This window comes from Athene cunicularia (genome assembly GCF_003259725.1).
Source record: "Athene cunicularia isolate RWA chromosome 2 unlocalized genomic scaffold, athCun1 chr2_part1, whole genome shotgun sequence".
Lineage (NCBI taxonomy): Eukaryota > Metazoa > Chordata > Aves > Strigiformes > Strigidae > Athene > Athene cunicularia.
This window is the reverse complement of record NW_020799095.1, coordinates 113366257-113381941: the sequence shown is the minus strand read 5'-3', so window position 1 is coordinate 113381941 and position 15685 is coordinate 113366257. Positions and strand designations below refer to the sequence as shown.

At 36.1% G+C, this 15685-nt stretch overlaps 1 protein-coding gene across 1 annotated transcript; it reads right to left on the bottom strand.

The window, feature by feature from the left end:
* Positions 1-1732: 1732 nt before the first annotated feature.
* Positions 1733-15456, bottom strand: UBXN2B (UBX domain protein 2B). Its single transcript, XM_026841463.1, has 9 exons — positions 15367-15456; positions 14007-14107; positions 11685-11756; positions 9967-10126; positions 9347-9424; positions 7865-7974; positions 7288-7425; positions 4794-4955; positions 1733-2642 (listed from the first exon to the last, which is right to left on the bottom strand). The coding sequence occupies exons 1-9, from the start codon at positions 15454-15456 to the stop codon at positions 2480-2482; spliced, it is 1074 nt and encodes a 357-aa protein (XP_026697264.1). The 3' UTR covers positions 1733-2479.
* Positions 15457-15685: the final 229 nt, after the last annotated feature.

Here is a 15685-nt window from a genome sequence, read left to right as displayed (position 1 = left end):
GAAAACCCCAGAAACTTAAGCATGATTGTAATCATTTATTCTGGATAAACACAAAGATGGGAGTAGTGTCAAAAAAAAAAAAAAAAAAAAAAAGGTTTTCTTAAGAGAAAGAAAAATTTTGGATTATTTGGCCCGTGTGATTTCTGAGAAAGACAAGCAGAGGTGAAGCCTGAGCGTTTTATAAGCTTCCTACAAGAGCAAGCGACAGGATTATTACCTGTATTTCATGGAAGCTAAGAGGAATTCCCAAGAAGCTCAGCAGGCTTGCTGTGAGAGAAAGATCATCCTCTACTAAGTTCCTTCTCCCTTGATTCAGTCTCCCTTCTCCTTTAACTGCATATCCACATAGGTCTGTACTCAGAGAACTGTTCTGTGCCAAAACTTCCAGGATGTTAGCTACATGAATGAAAATTTAATATTAATAAAAAGTATGTTATAAAATTATGAGATGGATGATTTCATAGGTTTTAAAGTACTGAGAAGCAGTGAAATATTTAAACATGAGCATTGATACATTTTCTTAGTGCTTGAAAAAATAGTGTCAACTACTGGGACCCCCAGTTACTCTCAGCTGCTACTGAACACTAGAATTTACCAGGTATTTGAAACAAAGAGATTGTGATAATATGCAGTTGTAGGTTTTGGCATAATAAAGGGGAAAAAAAACCCAACAATGTAGTTTAATCACTGTCCTTCATACATCAGTGTTTAATTAATAATGGTGTTTAGAAGTAATAAGCAATGTAACTTTATCTACATTCTGAACTGAAATATGCCAAAACCACAGATTTCCCAAGATCGTTATCACAATAATGACTTTGGCCTTGCATTTATATAGAGAAGTGTTATTATATAAAATATACGCATAGTATATGTCCATTCCTTTCCATTTAGGCTTAAGTACCCAGCATGCAACACAATCACCACTTCAGCACAACATAAATTGGGAAGAAAACAAGTGTTGCCTATGGTCTTTTTAGCTTAAAATTTTAATTACTTAGCACATGAAATGAATTATGATTAACATCATGCAGATTACAAAACAAAATACTTCAAATACAATTGCACATTTAAAATTTACTCAGTCAAATATCTACTTTGAGGTAAAAATGTAAGTTGAATCAACTATACTGAGCAATTATAAGCTTAGCATAAATAAATTCTAATATATTCAAAATTAATCAGTGATAACAGCATTTTTAACACATGTATCAGTACAAGAGATACAGCCCATTTACCGTCCTTCAGAGTGTGATCCACTCATCTGCTATAAAGCCACAAATACTATAAAACTGTGTAAGACTAATGCACAGCAGCCAGTTTGCCCACAACATAAGATTCCTACCTGCATACCGCAGTGTAGAGCCAAGTTATTTCAAAAAATATATAATTTCAAAGATTAAGGGGTTTAACTGTACAGCTTCCAAACAAGTATAGTGAAAGTAGCACAACCAAATCCCCATTGAATATTACAAAATGCCTCTGGCCAAAATTCCAAATATAAAGACCTGAAATTTAGGTCAAAAACACATGACCAATTAACATGTCTGCTTTTGTGCATGCAAGTGACAGCATAAACAAGTCCTGTGCTGGTGCACCGTGGTGGTTTTTTGCTTGGTGTTAAGTAACTGTTCACATAAAGAATCATGTAGCTGCACAGGGTTCAACTGCATATTCAGGTTCAAAGTGACCACAGGCTTACTCTCATGAAATCTAAATCACAGCATTTCTCCAGATGACAGTGGTCTCTCCCATTTCTCTTAACTTCAATAAGAAAAAAAAAATATATATACTTATTTTCACCACAAGAACAACAACTAGAATACAAATGAGAACAATCTATTGTAGTCTGCAATAGCTGACTGAGGTTTCCATCTCCTGAGCTGATTCACTCATATGAACAATGATACAGGGAAAAGTACATAAAACCCAGAATATAAATATTATACTGCACCATGAAACACTACAATCAGAATATACAAAAACATTAGGGCATTAACTATCTGTCAACCTATTAAACAGAACACTTTAGTATTAATACAGCTTGGAAGGTAAACATAACCTACAGGCTAAATTTTCAAATGGCTGTTTGTCAATGCAGCATAAAACATTTCCATAGTGCAAATCTTACCAACTGTATGAAAGACTGTCCCCTTCAGAAAAATGCTTCTCCCCCCACCCCCCTCAAAATAATGAAGAGTCATAAAGTCATACTTCATTTCACATTTAGTACAGATGTGGTTTGAAACATACTAACATAGGGAAGCTTAATTTTAACACTAAAGAAAAGGCTGAACAATGTTGAGAAATTAAAAGAAAGAAGTTATATATGTTGGAACTGAAAGACATGAAACCCAAAAATTTGATCTGTGGAAGTGAGGAATTAAAAAGACACAGATCTTTCCCTTTTTTTCACCTGTTAGAAACACAATATATGACAATACAGCACGCATCCTATATTGTACCAACAACTGTAAGATTACTTTAATTGCTGAAGAATCACAGTGTTAAGTATATCTGCTTCTTGTAGTGTCAGGTTTTCATCTGTTAGCTCTTTATTTGGAAAGGTAGTCACAAGAACAAAATCAGTTGTTGCAAACGCTGGACGGGACTGGATAATGAAATCTCGAATATCCTTAATCCTGTGGAAAGGATATGGACAGGAAAACTGTGTATGATTCCATTTTGACATAAATCTCTGAACTTGAAGATGATCAGAGAACACAAAACCTTCTGACAGACTAAACTATTTAATACGCCCTATTGATTTTACATTTCCATTTGATCCAGATGACTAATGGTTGTAACCGAGAATTTTTTGCTTCTTGCATCAAAAAAATTAAAATGAATGTTGCTTGTTTTCTCAACATAAAATTTGTAACATAGAAGTACATTGCAAATTGATACTTAACGAAGTCAAGTAATTTCAACAGCAGCTGTCAAAAATTTCATTATTAATTAGCCATTCCAAAAAAAGTCTACATTATTAATGGAAGGAGGAATCTTAAAATATATGGTGACAGTGATGAGAAAGCAGAGGGGAATTATTAATTAATGTACTTCAAGAGCAAGAAGTTTCCCCTACTTTCACTTGGCACTGCACTTCTGAACAACAGTTCATAAAACAATCACATCAAGAAGATAACAAGAATAATTTAGTTTTTAAGACATAGATGAAAAATAAATAAGATTTTAGAGATTAAAGAAATGAAACTTGAGGTTTCTCTCCTAAGACAGTATACTGAGAATAAATCTTTGAAGATCTATTGTAACTAGTAAGTAGGCAGATTTACTGCAGTCAAGCAAGCAGGGACTTCAACTTTCTATCAGTCTTCAAGGCTTATGACACAAGCAGTGCACTTTAGAAGCTTATTTTGATCATACATATGGCTGTGTTAACTAAACTACAAAGATCCACAACCAAGAGAAAGTTAATAATGATGAAAATAAGCTTCTGTCGACACACCCTTAGTTACAGATGTTACTGGGGAGTTTATCACTTCTACCCTTTCATGCAGACAGAAGAAAACACATCATGGCTACAGAGGCTCCCAGTAAGCCCTAATGTTTTGTCTCTGTCATTTCTCCAGCAGGTGCTGCGAAGAAAGGACCTGGACCTTACTATCAGCGTACATTATCAAGACTGCTAAAATGGCATCTCAACTAAAATTGCCTCATTGTGGTCTGTGTATGTTGTCAGGTGAAGAAAGTTGCACATTGGCTCTGCTCTTATTCTGAGCCAGAAGGAAAAAAAGTAAACAGGTGAACTCTCCATATAACAGTATTAACGTGGAATTGGGTCCATGCTAAGACCACCTCCATGGCAGGATTCAAGCTCAGTTTCAGCTGCGTTCTAACACAGATGGTGCAGATTTCACATCAGGGCTGGCTTGAGTCCTGCTTGCTGTGAAGCGTGGGTGGAAATACTGCCCAAATCTCTGCCCTCTGCCCAAAGTTCTCTCAGCCACGAAGTGCAAAGCAGCAGAACCTTGCGCTAACACAACCTCTTAGGCAAATAAATGGGGTTGGCCAACACGATTTGTGGCAATGCCCCAACAATGTCAATAAAACTGATGGCAAGGTCTAATCAGCAAACTACTAAGATCTAAAAAACCCACCAAGTTCACATGCTGCCAATTCCTAGGAGATGACCATCCAAAATGAAACAAAGGTTGGTTCTCAATATTATGTCCAGCTCACATGCCAGAATTGCAAATGAGCATGTTATGTCCATAACGCTTCTGCATATGGGCTGCAGTCTATGCTTGTCACTAAACATGACATGGGTTATAGTCTCAAGTACAAGAAGATAGAAAGCTGGAGCTCTTGATTATGGGTCACAGATGTCTCTGCGTGTAGTGTGGACTATATTCCAACTGAGGCTATACTCCACACCTTGCAATAAAGTCCCTTCACAGAGTCATCCAAGTCAGCCACATGCTCCTCCCCAGAAGGGCCTAGGGCTGGGATGACTACATAGCGACACTGTCCAGATTTCAGTTGCCCTGAGAAAAGTTATGGCTGGTACCACGTCCTGGTGAATCACAGGACATAACTGGTCATAAAAGTTTGTGACTTTGCAGTTATCAAATATCTTGTGGTTTCAAGTACAGAATTTTCCTTTGACAGCCAATTCATCAGTACATCTATGTTACAAAAATGACACAGAAGTATAGCATTTCAGTAGAACTGTGTTTTTCCCTTTTCGATGTCTTGCTGATATTCATTTAATAACAAAACACAAACTCATCAAAATAGTTACAGTTACCTGCATTGATTCAGAATCAATTTACCTGTGTGTTTGATTGAATCTTTGTATTAATCGGCTTCCATCTGCTAATCTAATTTGAATTTTAGTTGCTGGCATGGAATCATCAATCAGAACAGGCGCGTTAAGAATGGATTTCTCCTCCTCCTCTGGGGAAGAAGGTGTGCTGACTATTTCAGGTGTAAGGCTAAAGGATTGAAAAAAAAAAAACAAAACAAACCAGATGTTACTAATGGAGTCAAACTAGAATTGAATAATATTTCAGTTGTCCTTTTCACTTAATGATTACCATGTATAGCTATTACAAATGAGAAATTAAAATCCTCTCAAATTTTCCTGAGCTAAGTTAAACACAAGTTTTCTAACAAGAGACACAAATAATGCTTTTGTATCTTCTTGTCAATTATTGCAATATTTAATATTTATTTTTCTTATAAATCTGCATTACATTTGCATGATTTAAAATAGGTAATGAAGTGCGAACAAAACTATCTTTGTTTACTCTTACAGAGCATGAAATGACAGTCTTCAGTATTAAGATTTGTATGTTGTACCTCCTGGACTATATTAAAAAATAATTATGTACTATTATACTGCACTAAACTGACCCAAACTGCTTTAGTAATTGCTTTCAGGAGCACTACTTCATGATTCTGGGCATCCCCCACCCTTCCAAAGCGCAGATGATATTAACAGGTAATCAATAGCACCACATAGTAAGGTGGAATTTTTTACATTTAGTATAAAAAGGAATAACATCTTCTTGGAGATAACCATTTGGCTGCTCCTTTCATTGTTTTCATACCTGAGACTTCATAAGCTACCAAAACAAAACCACCACACAATAGGTGTGCACATTTTCTTATATACAGAACGTTATCCTCTCTTCCCCAACTATTTCCTTTAATAATCTGAGCAAGTGCTCAAGTGAAGAAGTTGTTATATACAATTGTTCTCTGTGTCATCCCTGACAGAACTTTCTACCTTCTCAGTTTTACTGAGCACACTTCCTCACTTTTAAAAAGATGAAATACAGATTAGAAACAGTTAAGAATCATTTATTGAATTACCCACAGAAGCAGACCAGTAATACCTTTTTCTGGCAACCAAACATATAACATGAATAAATGCAATCATGAACAGAAACCTAGAAGTATTTACAATTCAACAGATAATATCAAGTCAGCTGAAAAACATACTATAATGCCTATAATTGTTATGCAAAAAAAGCTGATGATTGGCAGAGTAGAAGTCACATTACCTGTTTCCTCTTACTGACCAATTTAAACTGAACAGAGATTATGGACAAAGTAGTCTGAAGTGTTTAGTCACAGGAATGAATTTTGGCACGTTATGTATCAGTTCAATTGAATTATACACGTTAGAGTTTTAAAAGCATCATCCTACCCTCAGACAGGGACAGTAAATGAAACAGAACCAGGTGCAAGCTTTTCTAAATAATTAAATTTCATATTTTTTACTACATATATGAATTTTATACTGTAGTTGGAGATGACACTAGAATTGAAGGAAATGAGGGCTCCAATCAAAGGTTAAAAGTTGAGCCCCTCCTCTCACGCAGTCCAGACTTTGCAGTATCATTTCATGTAGAAAAGCATGTACAATTCCTATGGTTGTTTGCTTTTTTAAAAAAAGCACCTCCTACTACAGATTTCTGCAGTATCATTTGAAGTTTTCATCAAATCTTAGTAAAAGTTGCAAGATTTTGATACAACTTATTGCTCATTTATTTTGGATCAGATTAAAATAATAGTTTATCAAATCATTTCCTTTTCTTAGAGCTAACAGACTTGTCTTGTATAACTTACAATGAGTGACCACTTACAAGGTTATATTTCAGGACAGTATTTCTGCTGCTTCATTCCTGAAAAAAATATGATTTTCTCCCATACAAAAATACTTTCCATCCGCATTAAGTCAGGCATCAGCCACATTGCTGCAATAGCATCTCCTAGTCCCTTTGTGATGATCTCATCACTAAAAGACAACATGTACTGCAGCTAAGCCAGAGCAGCATGCATCCTTACTGGCCACTATCACATTATAACTAAGTTCTGCTTGCTTCTCACTAAATGGGGAACAAGTATTTGAGTCTGCTTCTTCCATCTAGAGATTTTCTCATGAAGTTTGTACAGTTCTAAGCACCTTTCAGCTTCCTTTGCTCCTAATTTAAACACAGCTGAAGTTTAAAAAAAAAAAAAAAATTATAGGCCAAACTATATGCAAGAACAGACAGAGAAATCTCATAGCCACAACAAAACACAAAGTATCTAGCAAATCTATGAGGAATATAGGACTAAGACAACCTTCTTTAAGATTATATGTAAATTTTTATGATTACTGGTAGCTCTGAGGTCTCAGGGTTGAGACTTGTGGCATGGAATAATTTTATATTGCTTTTGTCATCTGATTAGCTTCTCCAACAGTCTCCTAATTGGCTAAATCCAGTTTTTGAAATAACATACAAACACAGAACAGAAAACAGAAAGGTTTTTTACCTTCCAAGTTTTTGCCCTTCACCACTGAAAGCTTTGAATCGCAGTCTAGGCTTCACGTATTCCTGTTCTTGGTGGTCTTCCATATCCAAATTAACCTGGCCACCATGAACAAGTCGCTGCAGTTCCAAAGGAATTTCCCTTAATTACAAAAATAAGTTTCCCAATTACATTCTGAACTGCAATACAAAATTACACAAAACCTTACTCAGTATGAGTTGATACTATGTTTACTTTAAGAGTCACAGACATACAATTATTTTACAAATTTCTTCCTAAAGGACCAAAAAAAAAAAAAAAATCAGTGAGCTGACAGTCAAAACCTAGAATGCACTAACAAAACATATGAAACTAAAAGCTGTCTGTAACAAGTAACATTCGGAGTTAAATCACCAGAAGGAACCAAAGTGTTCCAAATTTTTAAATGGCCCATGCATCTGATGACAAATACAGAATATATTTTATGGGTGCAGGCAGAGAAGAAGCCTAGAGCTTTTGATAATCACAGACATGCAGAGAAAGCATTTTCCTTCACTTCACCTGAAAGACATACCTCAAAAATGTTGCCATTTTAACTTACCCTCTTTTAACAGACTCAAGAAACTGAGCATTTGTTGGGTCCGAATATGATCTCAACTCGCCATCATCTAAACTGAAGCCATTTCTCCATAGTTTCAGCAAAATTTGAACCTATGAAGTCAAAATGGTGAAATTTAAAGAAGTGAAGCTAGACAAATAAGGTATTTCAATTTCACACAGATTAGTTAAATGATATTTGATCTACAAACAGATTTTGTAACATGCCACAAGCAAGAATAACAAAGGAAGAACAGAGTGCTGCACTGTAACTATCATTGTTAGAATCCTTTAAAAAAAGCAAATAATAGTTATAGACTACTATCTACTTCAGGACCACTCTTACACTCGGGGAAAAAGAATCTCAATCTGCTATCCATGACATAACAGATGATATAGTGCCTGTGTAGTAATCTTCACAGTGTTCCAATTAGTTTCAAAGCCAATAAATGTTTCTTGTTGATAAATTAAGAAACAAATCCATAAAATTACAAACTACTGCTGATACGTCAGTTACAGCAAAAACTGCTCTTTCTGCCAATTATTACATGCTGAGCTCCAATAAAGTTGATAGTAGCTCCATTCCGTTCCAATGCGGAGAATCCTGGAAGCCAATCTCCTCTGCTCCCTTCTTATTTTGCTGCATGTCTGTGCATCCAGACAGAGCCTTTTGTTTTCAGAGCTTGCACCTCTCTTCGCTGCAATCACCTTGCAGTCCAGCACAACTAGGCTCCCCTAGCCAGCAAAACTGACCTTCCCTTAGAAAACCATCCCTGCCCCCAGTTATAGTAACCCTCCTGCAACATGTTTCTGGCTCACTACAGCTGGCTATTACTTACACAGTAGAAGGATTACTTCAGGGGGTAGAAGGTAGCAGCTCCTGGTGTGACACAATAGCACCCATCCAGCCTGAATCACATCCTTTGGCCTTACTGATTTCTTGGTTAAGATAAGCTTAACATTTACTCTAGCCATTCACAAAAATAGCTAAGTATAGAGAACTTTGTCTCCCCCTCCACCCTCACTTCCTGATTTTTAAATGAGAGGAAAGAAAGGCAAGACAATTTTCAAAAGGCTTCTAACCTGCTGCTTCACCATTCCTAGAATACATCCATGCTCTCCAGTTGGAGACTGGCTACTTTGCAAGCCACAAGAAGAAACAATTCCTAACCTAAGAGGATTAAAACATTAGTATAGCTAAGAGAATGCAGAACAGCTGGAGGACAGTAACTAAAAGGAATGTCGGCTAAGAATTTAGAAGTAATTTACATCAGAAAATTCCATAATGAAGGTCTTAGGGGTATCCAGTGAACATCTGTCCTCTGTGGACACTTAAACAATTTATACCCAACACATATGTAATATTTAGAGATTAGCTTTTCCTCACAGACGTAGTTACAGTAACACTGGCATTTCAGGCTGTAAACATGATTAAGCAGGCATCTGTTGGAGATTCTGTTTTCCAGCTATTCAGAATTTTACTTACATCTTGATTTTCTCCGTATATGTATTCAGAATGTTTTTGTGATGAGTCACCCAATCTATATCCACCACCAGAAAATGACTGGAAAAAGACGTATAGAAAAGCTGATTGAAATAAATATCTGAAAGTTTATTAAAATTCTTACCTAGGTGCAAATAAAAGCATCAGCAAGCTTGTTTCTGTGATAAAAAGCAAACATACTGTTCTAACTTGTATATTTTCCAAGTGGAAAATTGTATCTAGTAACCATAATGAGGCTAAGCAGGCTTTATATGATGAATTTCAGTTTCTAATCTGCATACATTTTCTAACATAGTAATTCAACAGGTAAGATTTTGACTGGGATACAACTGCAGTTTATTTTTTTAAAAAATCAATTTTAATTAAAAATAAAGCAAATAATTACAGCTCAGGTTGATTTCTAATGATTTCCCCTGAAATTGTGTGGTTCCTCCCCACTTTGTTTTCTAGAGCAAGTTACCTGATCACAGATAGAGCACAACTGTGTTGATCAAATCCTCTGCTATTCGCAAACCACAATAAGGTGTATTTGCTCTCATGTGGTTAGATGAGTTTCAGAGAGACTAATGTAAAAACAGATCAAAGTATCTTTTAACTTTTACCTTAGCTTTATTGAAATCACCAGATGCTCTTGAAGTTTCATCTAATGGGACAGCCCCATGTTCTTTTGCTTCCTTGAAGAGTTCAGCAACAATTTTACTCGGATTATTAGAAGCCCCAGAAATCTGTAATCCTCTATATTCCGAGTCACCTGAATAAAATCTTTAGAATAGTAACGTTCATAAGCAGCAATGTTTTAAATGACAAGTATAATTTTCCTCTTCCCATCCAAAGGAAAAAAAATAACAAAGAGCCAAATTTGGCGCAAAACATTTTCATTCTGATCACAGAAATGTTCCGCTTGGCTCTGACCTCCCCGGAAATCCAAGCAGCACTACTCCAAAGACATTTCACTGACAAAACTATCAAGGTGCCTTCTGGAACATGCCCCAGGGGTGAGGGGCCAAGGCCATATAATCAAGTGAATGCAGTCCTGATGCAGCTGTGGCTTTCTACACCTCATCATATGTGGATGTCATCTGCTCCCAGAAAGACCAATTTCCTCAGGGGTGTCCTGTGCATGGGATCACGTCTGGGCTGGTCAGAATACAGATTCACAACTAATACCACCTTAGCAGAATAAGCGTACAATTGTTATTGAAAAACCTGAACAGTGCCACAATTTGCGCTTTTAATTTAAAGATATAGTATACTTCCATTCCTGCCAATATTAGAAATGAAAGTTTCTAATAAATCTAATTAACCTTTCAAGGCATTTTAAAATCTGCAGAAACTGCTGTGAAAGTTAATTTTTGTTCTTTTCTTTCAACACAGCCCCATTTCTAGCTCTTGAATGTGAAAAGTTAAATTACAAATTATTCTTTTCAAAACTGTATCTGTTTGATTATGAAGATCAAGATATTCCTTGAGGATTATCTTGAGAAAGGTGCTATAAATCTCTAAATACCAATGGAATAGATGCTGTAGAAAGATCTGTATATAAATATAAAACCTGGCAAACTTGAACGCTTTGTCTTTGATTACAAGAAGTCTTATTAACCAATAAAACAGGTGCTTTCTACCCTCCTTAACTTTTTCACTTAATCACTTGGGGCAAGGCAAATCAATTAATCCATATAAAACTGCCTCTCAGGCCAATGACTTCAAAATGCTGTTGATTTCACTATATTTTACAGTTATCCAAAGGCAGTAGTGAGTATGAAGGTGCTGTACAATCATACTACTTTTATGATGTCATGTAACTGGCAATCCTCTAGTATCTCTCCTTTGTACATAAATCTGTAAATTTTTATCCTTACTGCCATTTATATGGAAAAATCTGTAATTATTAGATTTAAAGCTATTACAGTGGTAAGAAGATGAAACAAGAATTCTCATCAGAATTTGTATTCATGAAAGAAAGGATATACTCAAATATTTGAGTAATGGATACACAGAACAACTCAAGGTATTTGAGAAAAGGCAAAAAAACTTTAGAGTCCAAGTGTAAGATTTTTTTTTTTACATCCACAGTCACATGTTAAGGCATCTACAGGTCCTAGATCACTACAGCCAGATAGCTTAAGTATAGTTTTACTACAGCAGTGTACAGCTAACACTTACTTTAAGAAGTCACACAGTGTCTCTGTACCTACTAGCTCTTTGCAGAATAGACAGCTCACACGCATTTTGAAAAATGGGGGGAGCAAAGTGTGAATGTCACAAAAAAACCCAATTACTTTCACAACTGTTAAACAAATTTGTTTTGTTTTAAAAATACCTTTGGTTTTCTTTGTCATCGCTCATGCTTCTCTCTGGTTTTCTCAACCTTCTAAGAGAATCAATTTTAAGACTGCCAAGAGAATAAAAGAAAACATCTGAAGATGACTGGTACATACACTTCACTAAGTACTTCATATGTAACTTCTGAAACTACAGTTTTCAAAAATTAAAGATACCAAGTTGTTGGAGGTTTTTTGTTCTCATTCTATTCTTATTATGCAGAATTCTGCTTTACACCACTGGTAGTTCCACAGATAACACATGTAATATGCAAGCTCAACAGCTGTTTTAGAATCCAGCTTATGAGAATTAATTACACTTCAAATTCTTTTCATATTTTAGCTGGTTTTGTCAAGAAGTAAGCTGCCTAGTGAAGTCAACATTGGCTTTCCTTGATATCCTGGAGTCCTCAAAAATAAAAAGTATTTGTTCTCACTTCTATTTTACGCAATTTTAAAAACAGATTGAATGGTAACAACGCAAAGACCTTCAAAAGTTGATTAAAATGCAGAATCAGATTCTGGTTTATGATAGGGACAGATTGATAAGCTACCACTGGACAAGCTAGGACTGGCAGTTTGCAAAATGCTAGGAAAAGCTGTATAGATATATGCTCTTATCCCATAGTACTTGATGATAAAATTCATTAGTGAGATGCATATGAGGTAGTTGACTACCATGGGATAAGAACATACATACAATCTGCTACATGAGCAATAACAGATCACTAGTTCAGATTTATACAATTTGGCTGATTACTGTACCTTTGAAATTGAAGGGTAGCAGAGCAGGCCATTGCTTCTTTAAGTATCAGTGATGATAAAACAATGTAATTCTATATCCAAGTAAAGGATCTGCTTCCTATTACTTTCTCAGAAAAAAAATGTATTGGTATGGACTAATGTATTGGTCATGGGCACTAGAAACGCTTTAATCTTTTAATTCCTTTGTCGCATCATAGGTTTTACAGGGCTTGTATTTTAAGCTTCTTAAAGGAACTTATACAACATTACAGCATATATAATATGGCATTTATTCCAGCAGGGCCTAGAGACATTCTTCTATACCTGCAATTGTGGAAGGTAAGCCAAGTAGCTGACTTCAACAGCAGCACTATGTTTCTTTGCACTGCTCATCTGAGAGCAAACTGTAGTCTACTGAAAGAAAAATCTCATTTTGGATACCATGTAAATAGCAGCCATCTCTTCTTTCTCAGACAGATTCCAGTATGATTGCCAACAAAGAGCAAGTGTTTGCCAACAGCTATCACACAGAAGTATCTGAGATACTGTATTGCAGCTCTTCCTTCAGTTGGAGTGGGAAATTGTAACCTTGTGATATGTATTGGTAAATGGAGTAATTTGCTTTATTTGTTTATAAACTGTGTTCTATGTAGCTGATTAATCAGCTTAGGTGGTTTCACCAAATGAAACAAAAAACTCACCAAAACCCGATTATTTTCCAAGTGTCACAAACCGTGCTAAAAACCCTCTTCCTGAAGATCTGCATTTGCAGATGGACTTGAAGCATGGCTCTGATGACTAAGATCTTTTCTGCTGCTTAACCTCCTTTAAATCACAGATACGTATCGGCAGCAGCAATTGAAAGACAAGCCAAATACATGACCTGTTACGACATCACTGACAGTAATGACATAAAGACTTCTCTTTAAAACAATTTAAATAAGAATTAATTAAAAATTGGCAAGAGTTCTTTATAAAAAATTTATAACTACTTGAATCTTCAAATGCTATGTGAACTGCAAACACTGCAGGTCAGCAAAAGTTGGATTTATATATAGCTACATATCTTTCCTTCTACCTGCTAAACCCAAATTCATTAAGAAGCCCTTCTTATTTCTCTCACCCCATAGGAGCCTACTAATAATTTTTCACATGAATATTTGTCTCATCAGGTACTAACATAAATACAACACTGAAAGCAGCTTACTTGCCAAGTTTGACACAAACTACTGATTTGCTGAATTCTGAAGCAGCAAAGAACTGCAGTATTTTTCTGATACAGCAAATTTCCAATTTCTATCTGTGTAAACAAAAAGCAACACTTATAGCATCTTATCTGAAATGGGTTTAAACTGTTTTGGAATACCATATAGCACAAAGGCTCCTAAATAAATTGAATTTTAAAAACACTCTGAGAAGACACAGATTATGCATTATTACAGGGATTCACAATTCCAGATTATGAACTGCTGTACATTGTTTTTTATACACGTAGGAGATCAAGTAAGTATAACAAAATTTTGTGAGCTAATACAGTACCTATTCAACACATTTCTAAAGCACAAAGCACACGTTACCTCTGTGATACTTTTGTGTTACTGATCTTTGTAGGTGTTTGTTTGTCAGGACACAATGACTGCCTTTTAGCTTCATCTTCGTATAACTCTGCCAAGGCCAACTGTAGGAAACAGAACTGGTTTTAGAAGTCTGTAACTCTAGAACTACATATGGAACAGAAGACAAAAACTAACACAAAATGCACACATCACCAGAAAATTAGAAACATCAACATGAGAAACCCCAACTACTTTGCTAAATTCCTACTCTGCTTTATGAAAAAACACCACGATGCTTAATGCCATTGTGACTTGGAACTTGTACTCTGCTGTCATTTGGTTCATGCTGTTTCACTAGCTACATTCAGCCTGTATTAGATTCAGCATCACAAGAGTGTATACAGATGTACTTATTAAGCATCATCTCACTAATGTTAACAAATTGAAATAAAGTTGCTAGGTAACTCTCTGATAACACTGGGAAGCAAATATTAAATTTTTCAAACATTTTATATAGAAATGGGAAAAACGTAACTCAAATAAGCTTATATTGGAATTAAGAATGATTTCAGCCTTGTTGGCTTGAATTCAAGGCACAGGCATCATTGCAAATTTTTTTTTTTTTTAAATGTTTTTCCCAAAGGTTCCCCAAATGCTGCCATATCACAGGTAAGTTCATATTTAGGAAGTTGTGCAAGGCATGTCACTTTTAGCCTGAAGAAACCACTGAAGACCTCCATTCTATCTGAGGATACATGCAAGTATCTTTTAAATATGTAATGCTGATGGGGTATGTCACAGACAAGTCCACAAGCAGACTCTAAAAGGAACAGGCAAAGCTCTGTCCTGTAGTGACTCTAATACAAGAACTGAGGGATGCTGAGGGAGCATAAAGGGGCACAGCCACACTCCTGTGCCTTCCTCATCCCACAACCCTTAAGGTGCCACAACAAATCAAGTAGTGAGCTAGATGGATGGATGGTTAGCTGCTCTGGCCTAGGAGGGTACTTCTTCAGTGTTTAATATTGTATCAATAATCACCTACCCCAAATGCCTGTCTGCTTCAGTTGACCAACTAAAGACCTTATGAACCAAAGTATTAGCACCCTTTATTACTGTCAGGTATGGTAGAAAAGTTAATCTCAACAAGAACCTACGAATATTCCAAATAGTAATCAAAAAGAAAAAATTTAAACTATATCCACCTTTCTCTGTTAATCATGTACAATTAAATAAAACCGGGGCAGTTTCAATTACCAAAAGTTTCATCAGTTTTCCAAGCAATTTGTTGCTTAAAATATTTCAAACCTTCATACAGTTTCAAAGTCACACACAAAAAAGCAATACTACCAAAAGTGTTTGCAATTAAGCATTTAAGTACCAATGCAGAATTACATTTGTGATCGCACTCTCTCAAAACTTTCCCCACGTAAACCTGGGAAAGGATCTTGCCCTTAGTCTTACACCACATTTGCGGAGACTGACGTCTCCGTGCGGAAAAAGACACGCCTACCAAATAATCAGGAAATACAATGGCGCCAAAATAACTTCAAGTACAGTTAAAACCCCGCTACTGAAGTGTCGGAGGAGCCCTCCCGCTTCCCTGGGGCGCTGCCCACACACGCTGAACGCCCACCGTTTCCCAAAGCGCGCTGTTCTCTTTCAGAGGCGTCTTTTCCTTCCCAGCCTCGAAATGGGGG

Excerpts from the sequence above, each read along its gene's own strand:
- UBXN2B (XM_026841463.1), bottom strand. The coding sequence starts at position 15,456 with ATGTGGTGTAAGACTAAGGGCAAGATCCTTTCCCAGGTTTACGTGGGG. Across the intron at positions 9,425-9,966 it reads GTGATTTCAATAAAGCTAAG|TCATTTTCTGGTGGTGGATA; the intron begins GTAAAAGTTAAA and ends GTCTTTTTCCAG. Across the intron at positions 7,975-9,346 it reads TATACGGAGAAAATCAAGAT|GTTCAAATTTTGCTGAAACT; the intron begins GTAAGTAAAATT and ends TTGACTTCATAG.